At 56.1% G+C, this 16,923-nt stretch overlaps 1 protein-coding gene across 1 annotated transcript; it reads left to right on the forward strand.

The window, feature by feature from the left end:
- Positions 1–3,928: 3,928 nt before the first annotated feature.
- MRGPRG (MAS related GPR family member G) lies at positions 3,929–6,316 on the forward strand. The gene is made up of 2 exons (XM_040255219.1): positions 3,929–4,207; positions 5,417–6,316. The coding sequence occupies exons 1-2, from the start codon at positions 3,929–3,931 to the stop codon at positions 6,314–6,316; spliced, it is 1,179 nt and encodes a 392-aa protein (XP_040111153.1).
- Positions 6,317–16,923: the final 10,607 nt, after the last annotated feature.

The raw sequence follows: 16,923 nt of genomic DNA on the forward strand, positions 1-16,923 counted from the left end.
AGCTGATGAGTGCCAAATCTGTACCATGCTGGTCACGGGGTTGAACATGTAACACGCGTGACATCACGTGAAGGTCCAGAAGGGACGCCCCTTCGGAGGCAGAGAGCTGAGTGCTGGCCGAGAGGGTCTGGTTTCCCAAGGAGGGGGCCGAGCTCCCAATCCAGAACCTCTACCCCCTTCCCCGGGGCAGGAGTTAAGCAGCCCCTTAGGAACCCCTTGGTCAAATGGCCTAAAAGGTAAAGAATCTGCCTACAATGCAGAGACCAGGCTGGGACGATCCCCTGGAGGAGGGCATGGCAACCCACTCCAGTATCCTTGCCTGGAGAATCCCATGGACAGAGGAGCCTGGAGGGCTACAGTCCATGAGGTTGGGAAGAGTCGGACGCGACTGTGCAACTAAGGAGCCCCTTGGCCTGCAAGACCCCAGGTTGGAACGAGCCAGGTGCGGGGGCAGAGGGCCCACTCCTTCCATCCCGCAGTGCTCAGCTCCCACCCGCCCCAACCCCGTCTTCTGTTCTCTGGGTTTCCCACACTACCTCCTGACCCCATAGCGGCTGCACCTCCCCCAGTGAGCGGCTTCCTAGACAGCAAACCGCTGCCCACAGCTTCGCCAGTGAAACCGACCAGCCACAGCTCACACCCCCCCTACACCATCAGCTGCGGACGGGGCAGGTCCAGACAGCCAGAGACAGACCCTGTGCCCCAGAGCCCCCAGGGGTGATTCAAACCAGCCAGTCCTGAACCCACTCATCCTGACTCACCCCTTCCTTCCCACAGAAACCACAGTAAAGCCTCCTGCCCACACAGTCCCCTCCCACTGCCGGCTGGCCTGATCATGCTTCCCCAAGTGGGGGTCCCTCGTGGCCCTCCCCCTCCCCTGGAGAACTGTGGATAACAGTCTATCCTCTTGCTGTTGGTATTCAATCACTAAGTCATCTCTGACTCTTTGAGACCCCATGAACGGCAGCACACCAGGCTTCCCTGTCCTTCACTGTCTCCTGGAGTTTGCTCAAACTCACGTCCATTGAGTCGGTGATGCCATCAAAGCATCTCATCCTCTGTCGTCCCCTTCTCCTCCTGCCCTCAATCTTTCCCAGCATCAGACAGCCTGGACACAGGCCACCAGCTGTGAACAGGCTCAGGAGACACAAGTCCAAACAAGCACACTGGTGTTTGGGCAACGCCACAGGCTGCTGGCCTCCAAGGGTCCAGGAACAGCCTGCAGTTCTGAGAACTGCTGTGTGCTTCGGGGAGAGTGGGGGAGCGGGCTGGCTCGAGTCCCTCCCCACCCACTGAGGCCTGCTGCCCTCAGCGCCCGGGCCTCTCTTTCCCCATCTGCATGCACGGACGGCGGCACCTCAGAGGCACTTGTGCCATAAACAAGCTGCTCAGTGGAGAGCAAACAGCATGTGACCCACGTCGCAGGAGCGGCCGGGGCCAAGGCCCCCAGACAGGGCAGCTTATGACGACAGGCAAGTCTCCTCTCACTGTCCGCAGGGCAGAGTCTGCAGTCAAGGTGGCCCAGGGCTCCAGGGCGGGGCCTTCCTGCCCTTCCAGCCTCTGGGGGCTCCAGGAGCCCCTGGGCTTGTGGCTGCAGCCCTCCAGCCTCTGCCTCCGTGGGCACGTGGCCCTTCCTCCATGTGTCTTTCCCGTGCTGTCTCTTAAAGACACTTACCGCCTTCAGGGTCCACCTGGGTGATCTGGAATGACTTCATCTCAAAGCCCTCCCTTCTTCCCAGTGGGGTTCCAGGGACCGACAGGTCATGTCTTCGGGGGGCCCCCGTCCGGCCCAGGACACGCCCCGCACAGGTGTGTGCTTCCCTTGAGGCCAACATGCCGAGAGCGGACGCGCCTCCCGAGGCTGCGCTGAGAGCTTGGTGTGCACCAGGACCCCCTGGCTGCCCCGGGCAGAGAGCACAGGGGCGGCGGTGGGACACGGGGCCAGTGCTGCGGAGGAGAGGCAGGGGGCGGGAGGACGGGGCGGGCTGGGGTGAGGCCTCGGGTACCAAGGCCGGTACCAAGGCCGGTACCAAGGCCGGTACCAAGGCCGGGCCGGCTTTTGGGGAGAAGGCGACCTGAGCAAAGGGGAGGGGCAGCGGAGAGCGTCCTGAGACCCGGGGCTGCGCTGGGAGGGGCGGGGCCAGGCCCTGCCTCCTGGGTCTCCGGGGCTGGAGGCCACACAGCGATTCCCGTGGGGGCTGGGGACCGGGGCCCTGCCACGAGTCACAGGCCGGAACCCTCGCTCCACAGGCCGCGTCTCTGCTACAGAAATGAGTTCCGAGCCAAACCCACGAACTGGGAAATATTAGGACATGAACTGGGAGACCGGGACCCACACTGCCTAAAACAGGTAACTAATGAGAACCTATTGTCCAGCACAGGGAGCCCTACCCACTGCTCTGTGGCGACCTGGATGGGAAGAAGTACAAAAAAGAGGGGACAGGACTCCCCTGGGGGTCCAGGGGCTAAGAATCCGCCTGCCAGTGCAGAGGGTACGGGTTTGATCCCCAGTCGGGGAAGATCCCACGTGCCACAGAGCAGCTAAGCCCGTGCGCCTCAGCTCCTGAAGCCTCAAGTCCTGAAATTCGTGCTGTAGACGCTCCGCAACCAGAGCATAGCCCTCACTCGCTGAGACTGGGAGAACGCTCTCGCAGCAGCAAAGAGCCAGAGCAGCCAAAAATAAATAAATAAATACAATTTTTTTTTTAAAGAGAGGGGATATGCATAGAAACATATAGCTGATTCGCCTTGCTTTGGAACAGAAACTAACACAGCACTCTAAAATGACAAAGAGAACGTGTCAGTCATTCAGTCATGTTTGATTCTGCGGCCCCGTGGACGGTACCCCGCCAGGCTCCTCTGTCCATGGGATTCTTCAGGCAGGAATATTAGAGTGGGTATACGTTTCCTTCTGCAGGGGATCTTCCCAATCCAGGGATTGAACCTGGGTCTCCCGCACTGCAGGCAGATTTTTTACTGTCTGAGCTACCATAAAGCAACTATACCTCATTAAAAAATTATTTTTTAAAAAAAGAAAAAAAATGTTAGGACAAACAGCATCTCTACAACGTGACTTCTGACTTGCGCTCTGAGTCCCCAGGGCCGCAGAGCAGCCCATGGAGAAGGCGAGTTTTTGGCAGGACCAGCTCAGGACATGAAGCTTGGACAAGTGTTTTAACCCCTAAGGGTCAGTGAGCAGCTGGGACCTGTGGGTGTGAGGCTGGCAGGTGGACGGGTCCTTGAGAAAGGGACCAACATCTGCAGGCCCAGACCACCCAGAGCAGGACTGCCCAGGGACCACCGTGGGGTCCAGCCCTAGGCGGGGCACAAGCTGTCAGGGAATGGTCAGGCCATGGAGAGGGACACTGAGGCCTCGGGGGTTAGGTCCTTCCACCCAGGCCACACGGCCAGGCTCCTGCCTCACTGCCCATCTCTCACACACCAGGGGACAGAGAAGCCAGCTCAGCCTGAGGAGCACCCCCCAGACGTGAGGTCCAGCCCCCACTGGAAGGGGGGCCCCAGGAGGCCACTCCCAGCTGTCCACGCACCTCATATGCTGAGGAGGAAGGGCAGGGCTGGCCCACACGAGGACATTGCTGTCTGAGCTCATCCTGTGGACGGGAGGGAGAGCCCCTCCCACTTCCAAGAAACTGACTGGGAGCCTGGGTCCAGCCAGTCGGGCCCTGGGGACACGAGAGGATTTAAGGCCCGGGAGGAGCCCTGGGCAGTGGTGAGCAGCTGAGAGGCGCCCCGGTCAGCAGGTGAGAAGCCCTGGGGCCCCTGCACCCAGCCCACCTGCTCCCCACTGCGTGGGTCTGGACTCCCCTGAGTACTTTCAGGCTCCCGTGGGCCTGGGAGCTGGGGTGAGCACGGGGAAGCAGACGGCGGGCGCGTCATTTACCAGCCGGGACCCTGGGCCCTCGTTTGTATGTACCGGGAAGGTGTGCCTGTTCTGAGAGCCGGCAGGACAGCCGTCCAGGTAGCCCCTCCACTCGTCCTCACCGCCTGCCGGGGCCAGAGCCCCGCTCCCAGCACTGGCCCTCACCCTCCACCCGGCTCAGCCTCTGGGGTCCTTCGGGGAGACCGAGGCCCCGAGGGCGGCTCAGCACAGTCCACGACCCCACGACCCCAGAGTCCAGCCCAGCTCTCTGGGTCCCCCAACACCACCAAGCGTGCCTGTGCCCCGCTCAGGGAGATCCTGCGAGGGGTAAAGGCGAGAGACCCCGACCCACCCCACTAAGCCCCACTCCCGGGCGCAAGGACAGCCACACAGAAGGGGCGGGTGAGGACCCCGGGCTCGGAGGCTGGGAGGGTCCAAGGGGGCTGCGGAAGTTTCCAAGGCCCTAAAGGAGGCTGCTAAGTCACATCAGTCGTGTCCGACTCTGTAGACCTGGGTAACGGGGTGTAGGGGGAGGTGAGGCTGGTCCAGGCAGAGGCACAGCCCAGCCGAGGGGGCGCCTGGGGAGACCCCAAGGTTGGGAGGCAGGCTGTCTGCCCCCACCGAGTCTCTGGGTGTCTCTGTGTCCCTCTTCGTCTCTCTCTCACTCTCTGGGTGCGTGTCTGTCTCTCCCCACACGGCTCCCTGACTCCTCACCCTAGGCTGACAGCCGCTGCGAGGCTGAGAGCAAAGGCCAGTGTGGACTCTGCAGGGAGGGGGCAGGGGGACGGGCATCTCTGAGACCCTGCCATTGGGGTCTGCTCCCCTGTTCCGGGACGGAGTCTCTCCCCTGGGACCGGAATAGGACACGCCCTCTCACTGCCCCTAAGGGGCTGGCAGCAGACACTTGCACTGGTTGTTCCTGAGGACCCGGGCATCACTGCATCCCCAAGGTTGCAGAGGCTTCGGAGCCGCACGCAGCCAACCCACCTGCAGCGGGAGAAGCCGGCTGAACTCCTGCCTGGTCCAGAGAACCAGGGAGGCTGGGGGTGTCCTCTGCCTTCTCTCATCCTCCCAGTCTCCCACCGCCCCCACAGTACAGCTCCCGCCCCTGCCCCCCGCTGCCCACCTTCCATGGCCAGCACAGGACTGAGTGTGCTCATGGCTACCGCTGGGCTCTGCCCAGCTGACCCTCTGGGGCTGGGGTCCAGCAGGAGTGTAGTCCAGCCTCTCCCCACATGGAGTCCTTAAGCCGTGCCCCCATGGGCACCCCTTTGCCTCGAGTCCTGTGCAGTCGATGCCGACCTCTGCGACGACGTCGGTACCTGGCCTTCTCAACCACGCTTTCTGCATCTAGTCTCACCGCCCAGCCGGGGGCAGGACCACGCAGCTGGTCAGAATCCCCGTCTCCCTGCGTCGGGCGTGTCTTGCGAAATCCTCCTTTTACCAAGAGGTCGTGGGGCCTGCAGGGCTGGGCCTGGAAGGGGCCGTCCGGCGCGCCTGCGTGCTGATGACTCAACGTCTGTTGCTTCCCTCCAGGGTCCTGCCCACTGGCCGCCCAGCCAGCCAGCCAGCATGTTCGGGATCTGGGGGACCTTTAGCAGCGTGGTTTTCTACCTCACCCTGGCCGTGGGCATCGGGGGGCTGCTGGGGAACGCGCTGGTGCTCTGGCACCTCGGCTTCCACATCAAGAAGGGCCCCTTCGCCATCTACGTGCTCCACCTGGCTGCCGCGGACTTCCTGTTCCTGGGCTGCCAGCTGGCCTTCTCGGCTGTGCAGGTGGCCCTGGGCTCCGAGCACAGCCTCCACTTCCCGGTCACCTTCGTGGCCTTCTCCGTGGGCCTCTGGCTGCTGGCGGCCTTCAGCGCCGAGCGCTGCCTGTCCGACCTCTTCCCCACCTGCTACCAGGGCTGCCGCCCCAGACACACGTCGGGCGTCGTCTGCGGCCTCAGCTGGGCCCTGGCCCCGCCGGCCATGCTGCTGACCGCCGACGCCTGCGGCTTGCTGCGCAAGAGCACACGCCCGCTGGCCTGCCTGCGCTACCACGTGGCCAGCGTCGCGGGGCTGCTGGCCCTGGCCTGCGTGGCCTTCGCGGCCGGCCTGGTCCTCCTCATCTGGGGGGCGTGCTGCTCCCCGCGCCAGCACCCGCGGTTCTTCGGCGCCGTGCTGGGCTCCGGGCTGCTGCTGCTTGTCTGCGGCCTCCCCTACCTCCTCTGCTGGACACTGCGCCCGTACCTGCCGAGCTTCGTGCTGTCCACCTTCTTCCCACTGGCCACCCTCCTGGCCTGCGTCCACTGCAGCGCCAGGCCCCTCATCTACTTCATGGTGGGCCGGCAGCCGGGCCGGCGGGAGCCTCTGCGGGCGGTCCTCTGGCGCTCCCTGGGGGAGGGCACCCAGCTGGGGGCCGGCAGGGTCTCCCTGCCCATGGGCTGCGTGTAGGGGCCGCCCTGGCCGCCCCCCACCCCTCATCCCTTGTCAGACCCTCTAGGACTCCACGTCATACCCCGGCTCACTCACACTGGGCACCCAAGGGCTGGGGGCCGGGTGAGAGCCGTGGTCTTGACTCCCCGCCCCTGGCCTGCAGGGAACAAGGGCAGCCCGAGGACCAGGCCAGAGACATAGCAAGGAGGCGGGGAGCTCCTAGGACTGGGGCGAGGACGGGCAGCCCAACTCCTACCTCCTTCCCACTCTGCCACCAGCTGAGGCAGGAGTGAAGGGGGTGTGGCACCCCCAAGCCCTACGTGGGGGGCTGGGCGGATGGGAGCCGGGACACTGGCTGGGTGAGAGGCTGTCCTGAGGACCTGCCCTGCAGTCTCCCCACTGGCCACCAGATGGCGCGGCTTCCCCACCAAGTGCTCACAAAGAGCGCGGGCAAAGCCGGGGTCACTGCAGAGCCCGGTGGCCCCTCAGCCCTCCCCTGCCCCTCCCAGCCCCGGGGGTCCTCGACACCTGCTGCCTGGAGGGTGCCCTTGCCCCCCGACCCCCATCTTCAGCTTCTCCTCCTCCAGGGAATCCTCTGCTCGCCCATCACTCCCCTCCCGTCCCTGCCCACCTGCCACAGACTCTGCCCCTTCCCCTGCCGGCGCCCCACCCCCAGGGCTTTCCTGGTGAAGAAGGGGAGGGAGGGAGGGAGACTGATGGTGGATGGACTGGTGGATGGACGGATGGACGGGTGGACGGGTGGTGATGCGTAAGAGCGAATGGGAGGGAGGAGGAAGACAGCTGACGCCATTCCTTGCAGCTTCCAAAGTAGAGATCCTTTTATGTGTTTCTGATATTTTAAAATGATACTTTGTGGTCATTGTCAAGACTTTCAAGACCTACAGAAAACATTGAAAAGCTACGTCACCGAAACTTTCGGACTCAGAGCGAGGCACGTGAGGCATAGAACCCTCCAGCCGTGTTCATTTTTGTGATGGAGAGCCACAGAAATTTCCATTTTTACCAAAGATGAAGACATTCTATACCTGCTACGCGAAACCTGTTACAACAATGCCTCTTACAACACCAGGAGAATTGTTATTAAAAAGTTGTCCTTTTTTCACTAGAAAAGGTATGTGCTGCTCATCCTTGGGACTTTGGAGAACGCTAAGGAAAGGAAAGAAGACTTCCCTGGACCCCTCCCCGGCCCAGAGACACTTCTGCAAGTTGTCCATCCCTCCTGGGATGGACAGGACTGTGGCCGCCCCAGGTCCTCCCACTTGGTCTCCCCAGACAGTGCCCTGAGGACTGGATGCTTTCAGCCAAGGGAGGCCGGGGCTCTGACAGCCTAGCAGGCTGAGGAAGGAGGATCAGCGACCTCAGCCTTGGCTTTGGGGGTAAGATGTGGAGGAGCCATCCATTCTTGGGACCACTTCATTCTTGGGACCACTTCTTGGGACCCAAGGAGGGGTGTGGCTTCCTTCCTAGAGCCCCTGGAAATGCGATGAGTGTGGGACAGCCTCAGAGGTGCGCCAGCATCAGCCTCCACCTCTCCCAGCCCCAGGAAATAGCTGCAGGGCCCCCTGAGGGGCTGTCCATCCGCGTGCCAGATGGGCAGCTGGGCAGCTGGCAGTGTCTGGGGTGTGTGATGAGCAGCCCAGTCTGGACAGATGGGCAGGGCCAAACCTCTGTCCCAGAACCTGCTGCTGGGCGAACGGACGCCAGCCTGGGCCCTATAGAGCCAGCGTGTCCCCAGTCCCGGAGAAGTGACGGCCACCTAGAGCGACCTGCAAAAGCAGGCCTGGGCTCCCGTCCCTCTGGCGTCTTTCCAGCCGAGTGACCTCCGGCAAGTCTCCTGACCGCGGGAGCCTCGTCTGCAGAAGGACAAGCAGAGCAGCATCTCCAACCTGGACTCCGAGGAAGGAGGCAGGAGGCCAGGCTGGTAGAGGGCAGACCGTGAGCTTCCTGACCTTCAAGCTCAGCCGCGTCGCTTCTGCCATCTCCAACTCCGTCTCTGGGCAGAGCTCCACGTGTCCCGAGCCCTCCCTGACCTTAGCCCAGAAACCGCGCTGACAGCTGGCACCCCGCCCAGCCCCCGAGGCCTGTCCTCCTGTCTCTCTGTCCTGTGACACTGCAAACTCCTGGCAGCGGGAGCCCTGCCCTCAGCTCCCCTGGTGCCCGCCCACCCGCTGAGCATCCGGAGGGGCTCCCTCCCCACTCGAGCTGCGCTTCCTGTGCTCATTTTGAGCCTCAGTGTCTGCATGTCTCAGTGGAAGGCGAGCTCCTCGGGGTCGAGGTGGGGGCCGTCTCCCTGGGCTGAGACCCGGACGGCTGGGAGGAGAGGCCTGACAGGCATTTGTGGGGCGGGAGGACTGGCAGATGGGTGAGCGGGTGATGGCGCGAATGTGGGATCCAGGGAATTAAGGATATGGCTGAAATGGAGCTCCACTCAGCGGGATCAGCCCAGGCTGGTTCTGGGAACTTCTGGGTCAGCCGAGGCCTGACCACTGACCTGACACCTGAGCCGGAGACAGGAGACGCGAGAGACCCAGGTGCGCAGAGCCACCCCAGCCCAGCTCGCCACCCCACTCTCCGCTTTCAGCCAGCAACGCCAGCGGGGGCAACTCAGGGCCAGGGGCGGGGCGGGAGCTCGGGGGAGGGTCACGCCAAGGTGTGGCCGCTTCCGCAAGAGCTCAGCGTCTGGAGAAGCGATGGACACATCCATTCAATCCAAGGACGGCATGTGAAGAGGCTTAGCGAGGCCCCGTGTGTCCCAGTTTGACCTTGACAGCCATCAGCGTGTCCACCCCCTTCTAGTCGTGCGTGTCGCGGTGTGGACGACAAACCGTCTGGCCCCCCTAGTGCTACAGATGCAAGGAAGAGGGTCACATGCCCCCCAACTCATAAAGCAGAGGGGGCTCCCAGGAGGAGGGGGTGCCGGCGCTGATCCCGGGACTGCCTGTGTCAGGAAGGAACTACAATCCGTGGGGGACAGTCTGAGAGGCCTCCAAACACAGCAGAGAAGAAGAGAAAGAAAGAAGGGGGCCCCAGAGGAGGCTGAAGGCGCTGGATCCTGGGATGGGACGGGTGCGCCCTAGACCCGAGACAGCGGCCCGCCGGGGGCAGGGGGCGAGAGCAGCCGCGTGACCCTCCTCCCGGCTGGCCTTTCCTGTGGTTCCACTCAGAGCAAGTGTGGATGCTGTGAGACAGGTCAAGTTTCAGCTGGTTTTTGTTTTCTCTTTTTTTCCATGTGGATAACCAGCCATTCTAACAACATTTGTTGAAAAGGCGTCCCTTCTCCCATGAATTACATGGGCGTCTCTACTGTAAATCAGCTGATTGTACATGGAAGGTTTATTTCCGGACTCTCTTCTGTGTTGGCCTGTTTTTCCTTATACCAGCATCACACTGTCTTAAGTACCAGCATTAAAAATAAGTCATGAAATCAGGTGGTCTACAATTTTATATTTCTTCTTCAAAATTTACATTTCCCCATATGGTTTAGAATAAACCTGACAATTTCTTCAAAAATCTACTGAAACTGTGACTGGGATGGCATTGAATCCATTCAATTATTCTATAAAAATTCATGGAGGGGCTTCCCTGGTGATCCGGTGGTTAAGACTCCGTGCTTCCGCTGCAGGGTTGACGTCTCCATCCCTGGTCAAGGGACTTGCTTCTGCTGCACAAGCCATGGCCCCCAAAAAAACATCATGGGTAACTGGCACCTTAACGCTATGGAGTTTTTCGATTAATAAGCATGTTTGGTTGCTAAGTCGTGTCCAACTCTTTGTGACCCCGTGGCTCATAGCCCCCCACCCCAGGCTCCTCTGTCCATGGGATTCTCTAGGCAAGAATACTGGAGTGAGTTGCTATTTCCTTCTCCAGGGGATCCTCCCGACCCTGGGATTGAACCCACACCTCTTGCACTGAAGGCAGTCTCTTGCATTGCAGGCAAATTCTTTACCGCTGAGCCTCCAGGAAAGCGTGTTTTAAATCCCGCTTGCCCTCATTTAATTCAGTCTTTGACTTCTGTCACGTAATTTTGTAGTTTTCAGCATAGGTATCTTGCACATATTTTTGGAAATTTATCCCTAGGTATTTGAAGCTTTGATGCTATGCAGAATTATCTTTTAATTTCATTTTCCAATTGTTTCATCTTGCCTTTTTATATGACTGAATAACTCTCCTGCCAACTTTGTAAATTAGTTCTGAGTCTTTTAAAATTTTTGTTTATTTGTTTATTTATTTGGCTGTGTCCGTTCTTAGTTATTGCTCTCAGGACCGTCATCCTGCATTGCGGCATTTAAACCCTTAGTTTCGGCCTGTGTGGTCTGGCTCCCTGACCAGGATCTAGTCCCCTGACCAGGAATGAATCCCAGGCGCCCTGCATTGAGAGTGTGGAATCGTAGTCTCTGGACCACCGGGGAATTCTCTCTAGTCGTCTTTTTGAAGTCTGCTTAGGGTTTCCTACGTACAAAATCATGTCATTTGCAAATAGAGATCATTTTACTTCTTCCTTTTATTTCCTTTCCTTCTTTTATTGCACTGGCCAAGACTTCCCTTCAATGTTGAATGGAAATGGTAAAAATGGCAACCCTGCCTTATTCCCAATCTTATAGGGAAAGTGCTCAGTATTTCACCACTAAATACCATGTTAAATATAGGTTTTTTGTATATACCCTTTGTCATACTGATATAATTTCTATCTAGTCCTAATTTTCCAAAAGTTGCTTTTTTTTTTTTAATCAAGAATGGGTATTGACCTTTACTGCGCCTTTTTCTTCATTTATTGAGATGACCTTATGGCTTTTCTCCTTTAGGGCTTCCCCAACGGCTCAGTGGGCAAAGGATGTGCCTGCAACGCAGGAGACACAGGAGACGCAGGTTCGATCCCCGGGTCGGGAAGATCCCCTGGAGGAGGAAACGGCAACCCGCTCCAGTACTCTTGCCTGGAGAATCCCACGGACAGAGGAGCCGGGCTGGCTGCAGTTCATGGGCTTGCACAGGGTCAGACACAACTGAGCGACTAAGCGCGCACGGACGCACACACACACACACGCACACACACACATACACGCACACACACACATACACGCACACACACACATACACGCACACACACGGCTTTTCTCCTTTAGTCTGTTATGTTGGAGAACTTCATTGATTCATTTTCCAATGCTGACCTCATAGTCCCCAGATAAACTCCACTTGGCCAGAATACATTATCCGTTTTACTTATCAACGAGTTCGCCTTGCTAAACATTTGATAAGGGCATTTGCATTTACATTCGTGGGAGATGCCGCCTCTGGCTTTTTTTTCTCATAATGCCCTTGTCAGTTTGGAGTATCAGTTATCCCCTTCTACACTGTAAGAATCTGGGTCAGACCAGCACTATTTCACCAGAGAAACCATCTTTCATGGAAGGAGTGCAAAATGCAATTTCAGTTTCTTTAACAAATACAGGGCTACACGGATTCTCTTTTTCTCCTTGCATCAGTTTTAGAAAGTCTTGCTGTTCAGGGAATTTTTCCCTTCCATCATCTGAATTGAGCATAAATGTGAATGAGCCGCCTTGGAGGTGGACCCTCCAACCCCAGTCAGGACTTCAGATGACCAAGATGCCTGGTCACTACAAGACCCTGAGCCAGAATGGCCCCAGGTAGATCACTCCCCGACTCTTGACTTAGAGAAGCGATGAGAGAAAGCTTATCGTTTTAAGCTGCTAAGGTTTGGAATTGTTACAAAGCAATAGATTACTAATACAATTATGAAATATTCCCCTTTATCTCCAGTAACATCCTTCTGTCGAGTCTGACTCTTTGCAATCTTATCAGCCGTAGCCCGCCAGGCTCCTTTGTCCATGGGATTCTCCAGGCAAGCATACTGGAGTGGGTTGCCATTTCCTTCTCCAGGGGATCTTCCCGACCCAGGGATTGAACCTGTATGGGCAGGCGGGTTCTTTGTCACTAGCACCACCCATAGACGAGCAAAGCCTCTTCCCATACACAGCATGCGTGCAGACTAAGTCGCTTCAGTCGTGTCTGACCCTATGCGACCCCAGGGACTGCAGCCCACCAGGCTCCTCTGTCCACAAGATTCTCCAGGCAAGAGCGCTAGAGTGGGTTACCCTGCCCTCCTCCAGGGAATCTTCCCAACCCAGGGATTGAACCCACATCTCTGATGTCTCCTAAACAGGCAGGTGGGTTCTTACCATTAGTGCCACCTGGGAAACCCACCTGAAGGTCTACTCTATCTGAAATAAGTCACTAGCTGCCCTGGCTAGCTTGTCATTATTGTCTGAATGGCATATTTTTTCACTCTTTTCTTTCAATCTTTCTGCATCTGTGGCTCTTGTAAATAGCACATTTTGGGGTAGTATTTTTTAATCCAGTGTGAAAATCTCTGCTTTTTATTCAGAGCATTTAGTCCACTTACATGTACTATAATCACTGATGCGATTGAGTATAATCTACCGTCTTAGTATTTGTTTTCTGTTTCTCACTTATATTCATTGTCCTATTGAGCTTCACTTCTTGCCTTCTTTTTGATTAATCAAATCATCTTTACTGCTCCATTTTATCTTCTCTAGTGGCTTTTTAGCTACAGCTCTTTATTTTATGTTCTGGCAAGTTTCTCCAGAGACGATAATATGCCCTTTTAACTTATCACAGTGAACAGTAAACCACTCGACATACAACTTAAGCACCCTCCAATGGATAAGGCCCTTTTTCCCCCTCCAGCTCTTTGGATTACTTTTATATCTTTAATCTCTACAAATGTTATAAACCCCAACATATATCTTTACTACTCTTGCTTTGTAGAAATTAAGAAGAAAATATCCTTTTATGATTATCCACACACATATCATTTCTAGCTCTCTTCATCTTTTACTTTCAAATATGAAGCACTTCTCTTCAGCCTGGAAAACTTCCTGTTTTCAGAAGAATGAAAAGCGTTAGGACCTGGGCTCGTGACTCTGGCTGAGTCAGCAGGTCTTAGAATAGACTAAACAAAGCTATCGAGTGTGTTTCTTCCTCCCATGGGACATCTGTAGGTGAGCACACTCCCCTCCCAGAGAAGGGGCCTCCCTGGGCTGGCACTGGGCCCCTCCCAGCAGGGGGGAGGGGCCCGAGGCTCTGAACCCCCTCCCAGCCTGCAGGAGCTGAGCTTTTGCAGAGTGAATGCCTGCTTCCTGGACCTGCCAGAAAACTGCTCTGCAGTCCAGGGAGGCCCTCGGCCTGTCTGCCCTCCCTCTCTGCCCTCATGCGGGGCCCTGGCATTCCACTTGCTGGCTAATCTTTGCCAGCCAGAGCTTCCAGGGGCCCATCAGTCTGCATTTGGTCGCCCCCAGGCATCAAAGCAGGGACTTTGAGAAGAGACCACACTCTGTGGGGAGCTCCTGACAAAGGTGCTTCATGGCCTGGAGACCGCCTGGCATCCCGAATGGGCATCAGGGACCCTGCTCGCCCTGAGAGCTCATCAGCAACCACCCAGGGCAGGCCCTCGGCGGTCATGCTGGGCCAGAGGTCAGCCGCTGGGGGCCTGCGAGGCTGCGGTCAGGTACCTTTGTGGGTGTTCACAGTGGTTAAATCTTAATTAGTTAACAGCACTTACAGTTGGAAAATTTCCCTTCAAACTTCATATTTCGGGCCTCTCCTGAACGTCAGAGGCTGGCAGGCCTCACTTGCTTTGCCCTCTGCACACAAAGGAAGGGTGAGGCAGCCTCCCTGTGGGGGCTCCTCACCGCCCCCCCAGAGGGCCCCTTTCTGTCACCTGAGCCCTGGGCACTCGACTGCGCCCCACTGTCGTTTCCTAGATTGAAGAGGAGAGTGAGTGGGTCTTCTTTGCCCACGTTTTTGGTGAAAAGTAGGGGAAAACAGACCCAAGGGACCCCCTCGCCATGAGAAAAAAAAAGGAGAGAGCTTGTTTCTTTGTAAGTAGGATGAACATTCCTTTATGTATAATGTCCAAAAAAGCACGTGAGGCATTGAACTCTCTGCAAGGGTAAGATTCCCACCGCCCACGAAGAGATGGAGGCCCAGACAAAGTGGGGCCTCCGCCGGTCCCCCCGCTGGGCCGCAGCAGAGCTCGGCCCCTCGGACAGCTGTGCGACCACGTGTGCACTGCTGGCCCAGGCCTCGGGAGCGGAGCCGCGATGAGGATGCTGGAGTCTCAGCCCCGCAGGCCCAGGCCGGTGAAAGGCAGCTTCCCCGCCCTCCAGCAAGCAGGCGGCAGGGGGCCTGCACCAGCCAAGTGGCCTGGAAAGATGGGCTGCAGGTGGAGGGGAGGCGGCTGCAGAGACGCTGTTGAAGGACATTCTGCGACTTCCTGCGGGGACTCCCCAGCCTCACCAGAGAGACAGGGAGCAGGGAGCAGACAGACAGAGAGGTCCCTGTGCCTCCTGCATTGAGGAGCAGTGAGCAAGGCCAGTCTGGGGCTTGCTCCTCGTTAGCAGCTCAGTAGGAGGCCTCTCGGCACCTGTGCGCTGGGAGAAGGCCAACCCCTCCCAGAGCAGCCTTCCAGGATCGAACTGGAGGATGGGGTTCACTCCAGGCTCAAAAACATTGCCTCCTTGTTCTCCATGGGACCTGAAATTCCACCACTAGCATCATGCTTTGTATATATACATATACATTGACTTGTCTAATTAGAGAGGGAAATAGCAGAGTGGAGATGGCTCCCAGGGCCAGGGTGGGACCAGGGTTGGCCAGAAAACACGGAATGGAGTGAGCAGGTTTTCAGGATTATATATGGCCCCTGACGCCAGGCTAGGAGGAAGTGGGGGAACCAGTAGACCTCCAGGGCCAGAGGCGCCACCTCACGCCAGGCCCTTGCACAGCACTTCTTTCCATTGTTTTAAAATATCATCATCACCATCACCACCACCACCATCACCACCATCACCATCATCTGCCGGGGTCCAGCCCTGGTGGATCCAGGGTAATTCGAAGGTGGGGACGGAATCGGCATCCTGGAAAAAACTTATTTAATTACAGATATAGAGGGAGATTAGAAACAGATAGTGTAGTAGGAGAATTAGTGGAGAAAAGAGGCTGAATAACTGGTTTACATGGAATACCAATCACCACCTATGTAGGCCACAGGCGTCTTTCCATTCTCCCGAAGGAGAGGAGGCACTGAGGCCTCCCCGGTCTGATCTCAGAAGCCCAGGCGGAATTAGCAGGCTTGGTGAGTACCCACATTTCAGATGGAAATTCAGCCAGGAAAGCGGGGAGCGAGAGAGAAACGACACGGGGGAGTCAGTCTTTCCAGAAACTGATCCGATTTCTTTATTTTTCAGGTTTGTTTATATACCTTTTTGTTATACATAGGGATGAATACAGAGTCACGCGGGGGTCAGCAGACCTGACCCTTGTCACAATCAGGTGCTTCATATAAAATTATACAAAGGTCTTATGGGTTTCATCATCTTCTAGCCATGAGGTCTGCTGACATTTTATGGCCCTTTCTGATACCGGTCAGTTAACCAGAAAACTTATTTTTCCAGGGGTGATTTTTTTCTTAAATCAGGCGCCACCCTCCAAATAAAGTTGCATTCCTATAGGGTGAGGGTGTAGTGAGTTACAATCAAGAAAGGAACTTACTTAACCTAAGGTTTAACATGATTAATCGTAAAGGTTAATACTTATTTCTCTTGTATGCTAGTTATATTCATTATAAGGGCAGAAATATGGAGATTTAGCAGCAAATATTGGCTCAACAAATGTAAACCCTTCACCAATGTTCCCCTTAAGATCTATTTTGTCTTAAGATAGTGATAAAGTTACATTTTTACATAGCATAGTGATTTATAACAAAGTACAGTGATCTATAACAAAAGAGAAGATTCATTAACTCAAAAAGTCTAGTATTGCTAACATCAAAAAACTACTATATTTCCTTTTCTATATTTCAAATACATTGATTAATATATTCCCAGGTGCCTAGGGATATGGAGGCCTGGTGGCAATCATTGACTCATCAATGAAAAAAGCCCTATGCTAATACTCCAAACTCTCTGTGCTGTTTATGGTTGAGAGGTTGTCACAAAAGCTAGTCTGTCAGCAGAGAGGTTTGACCTGAGACATCCTTGTCACACCCAGGGCAGGGAATTAGCAGTAATTATTGGCATGACAAATGAAGAAAAAACCCTTCACCAATATAATTCCTAATCAACCCACTAATACTATACTAATGATCTTCTAACTTCTCAAAAGAGTCTGTATTTAGAAAGTTTTAAAACATCCCGTGCCTCTCACAGTTGGGAGGCTGTAAACAATCACATGCGGCCGGACGAGCCTGATCAGGCAGGCCAGAGAACCTTCAGAGTTCCTAAGTTGAAACACTCTTGTCACACCCACGGATTTTTATTAACTGGAGCTGCAAGTTAACTCCTTCCCTGAGAGAAATGGTTATGGGGGAGAGCTCCCTGTAAAGTACTCTGGTTTTGGGGGTAGATGCTCAGGAACAGGGGGTTTCCCGAGGCTTGATCACGCCTTTGCGTATGCCAAGCTTCCTTCCTCATGACATGTGCCATGGGTGGAGTTCCTCACGCTGGCTCCCAACAACCATCACCATCACCACCATCACCATCACCATCGCCACCATCACCATCACCGCC

This window comes from Oryx dammah, unplaced genomic scaffold, assembly GCF_014754425.2.
Source record: "Oryx dammah isolate SB20612 unplaced genomic scaffold, SCBI_Odam_1.1 HiC_scaffold_15, whole genome shotgun sequence".
In the NCBI taxonomy this organism is placed as follows: domain Eukaryota; kingdom Metazoa; phylum Chordata; class Mammalia; order Artiodactyla; family Bovidae; genus Oryx; species Oryx dammah.

Bases quoted from the DNA above. Each gene is read 5' to 3' on its own strand.
- MRGPRG (XM_040255219.1), top strand. From the start codon at position 3,929: ATGTACCGGGAAGGTGTGCCTGTTCTGAGAGCCGGCAGGACAGCCGTC. The intron at 4,208-5,416 runs GTAAAGGCGAGA...GCTTCCCTCCAG, and splicing joins TCAGGGAGATCCTGCGAGGG to GGTCCTGCCCACTGGCCGCC.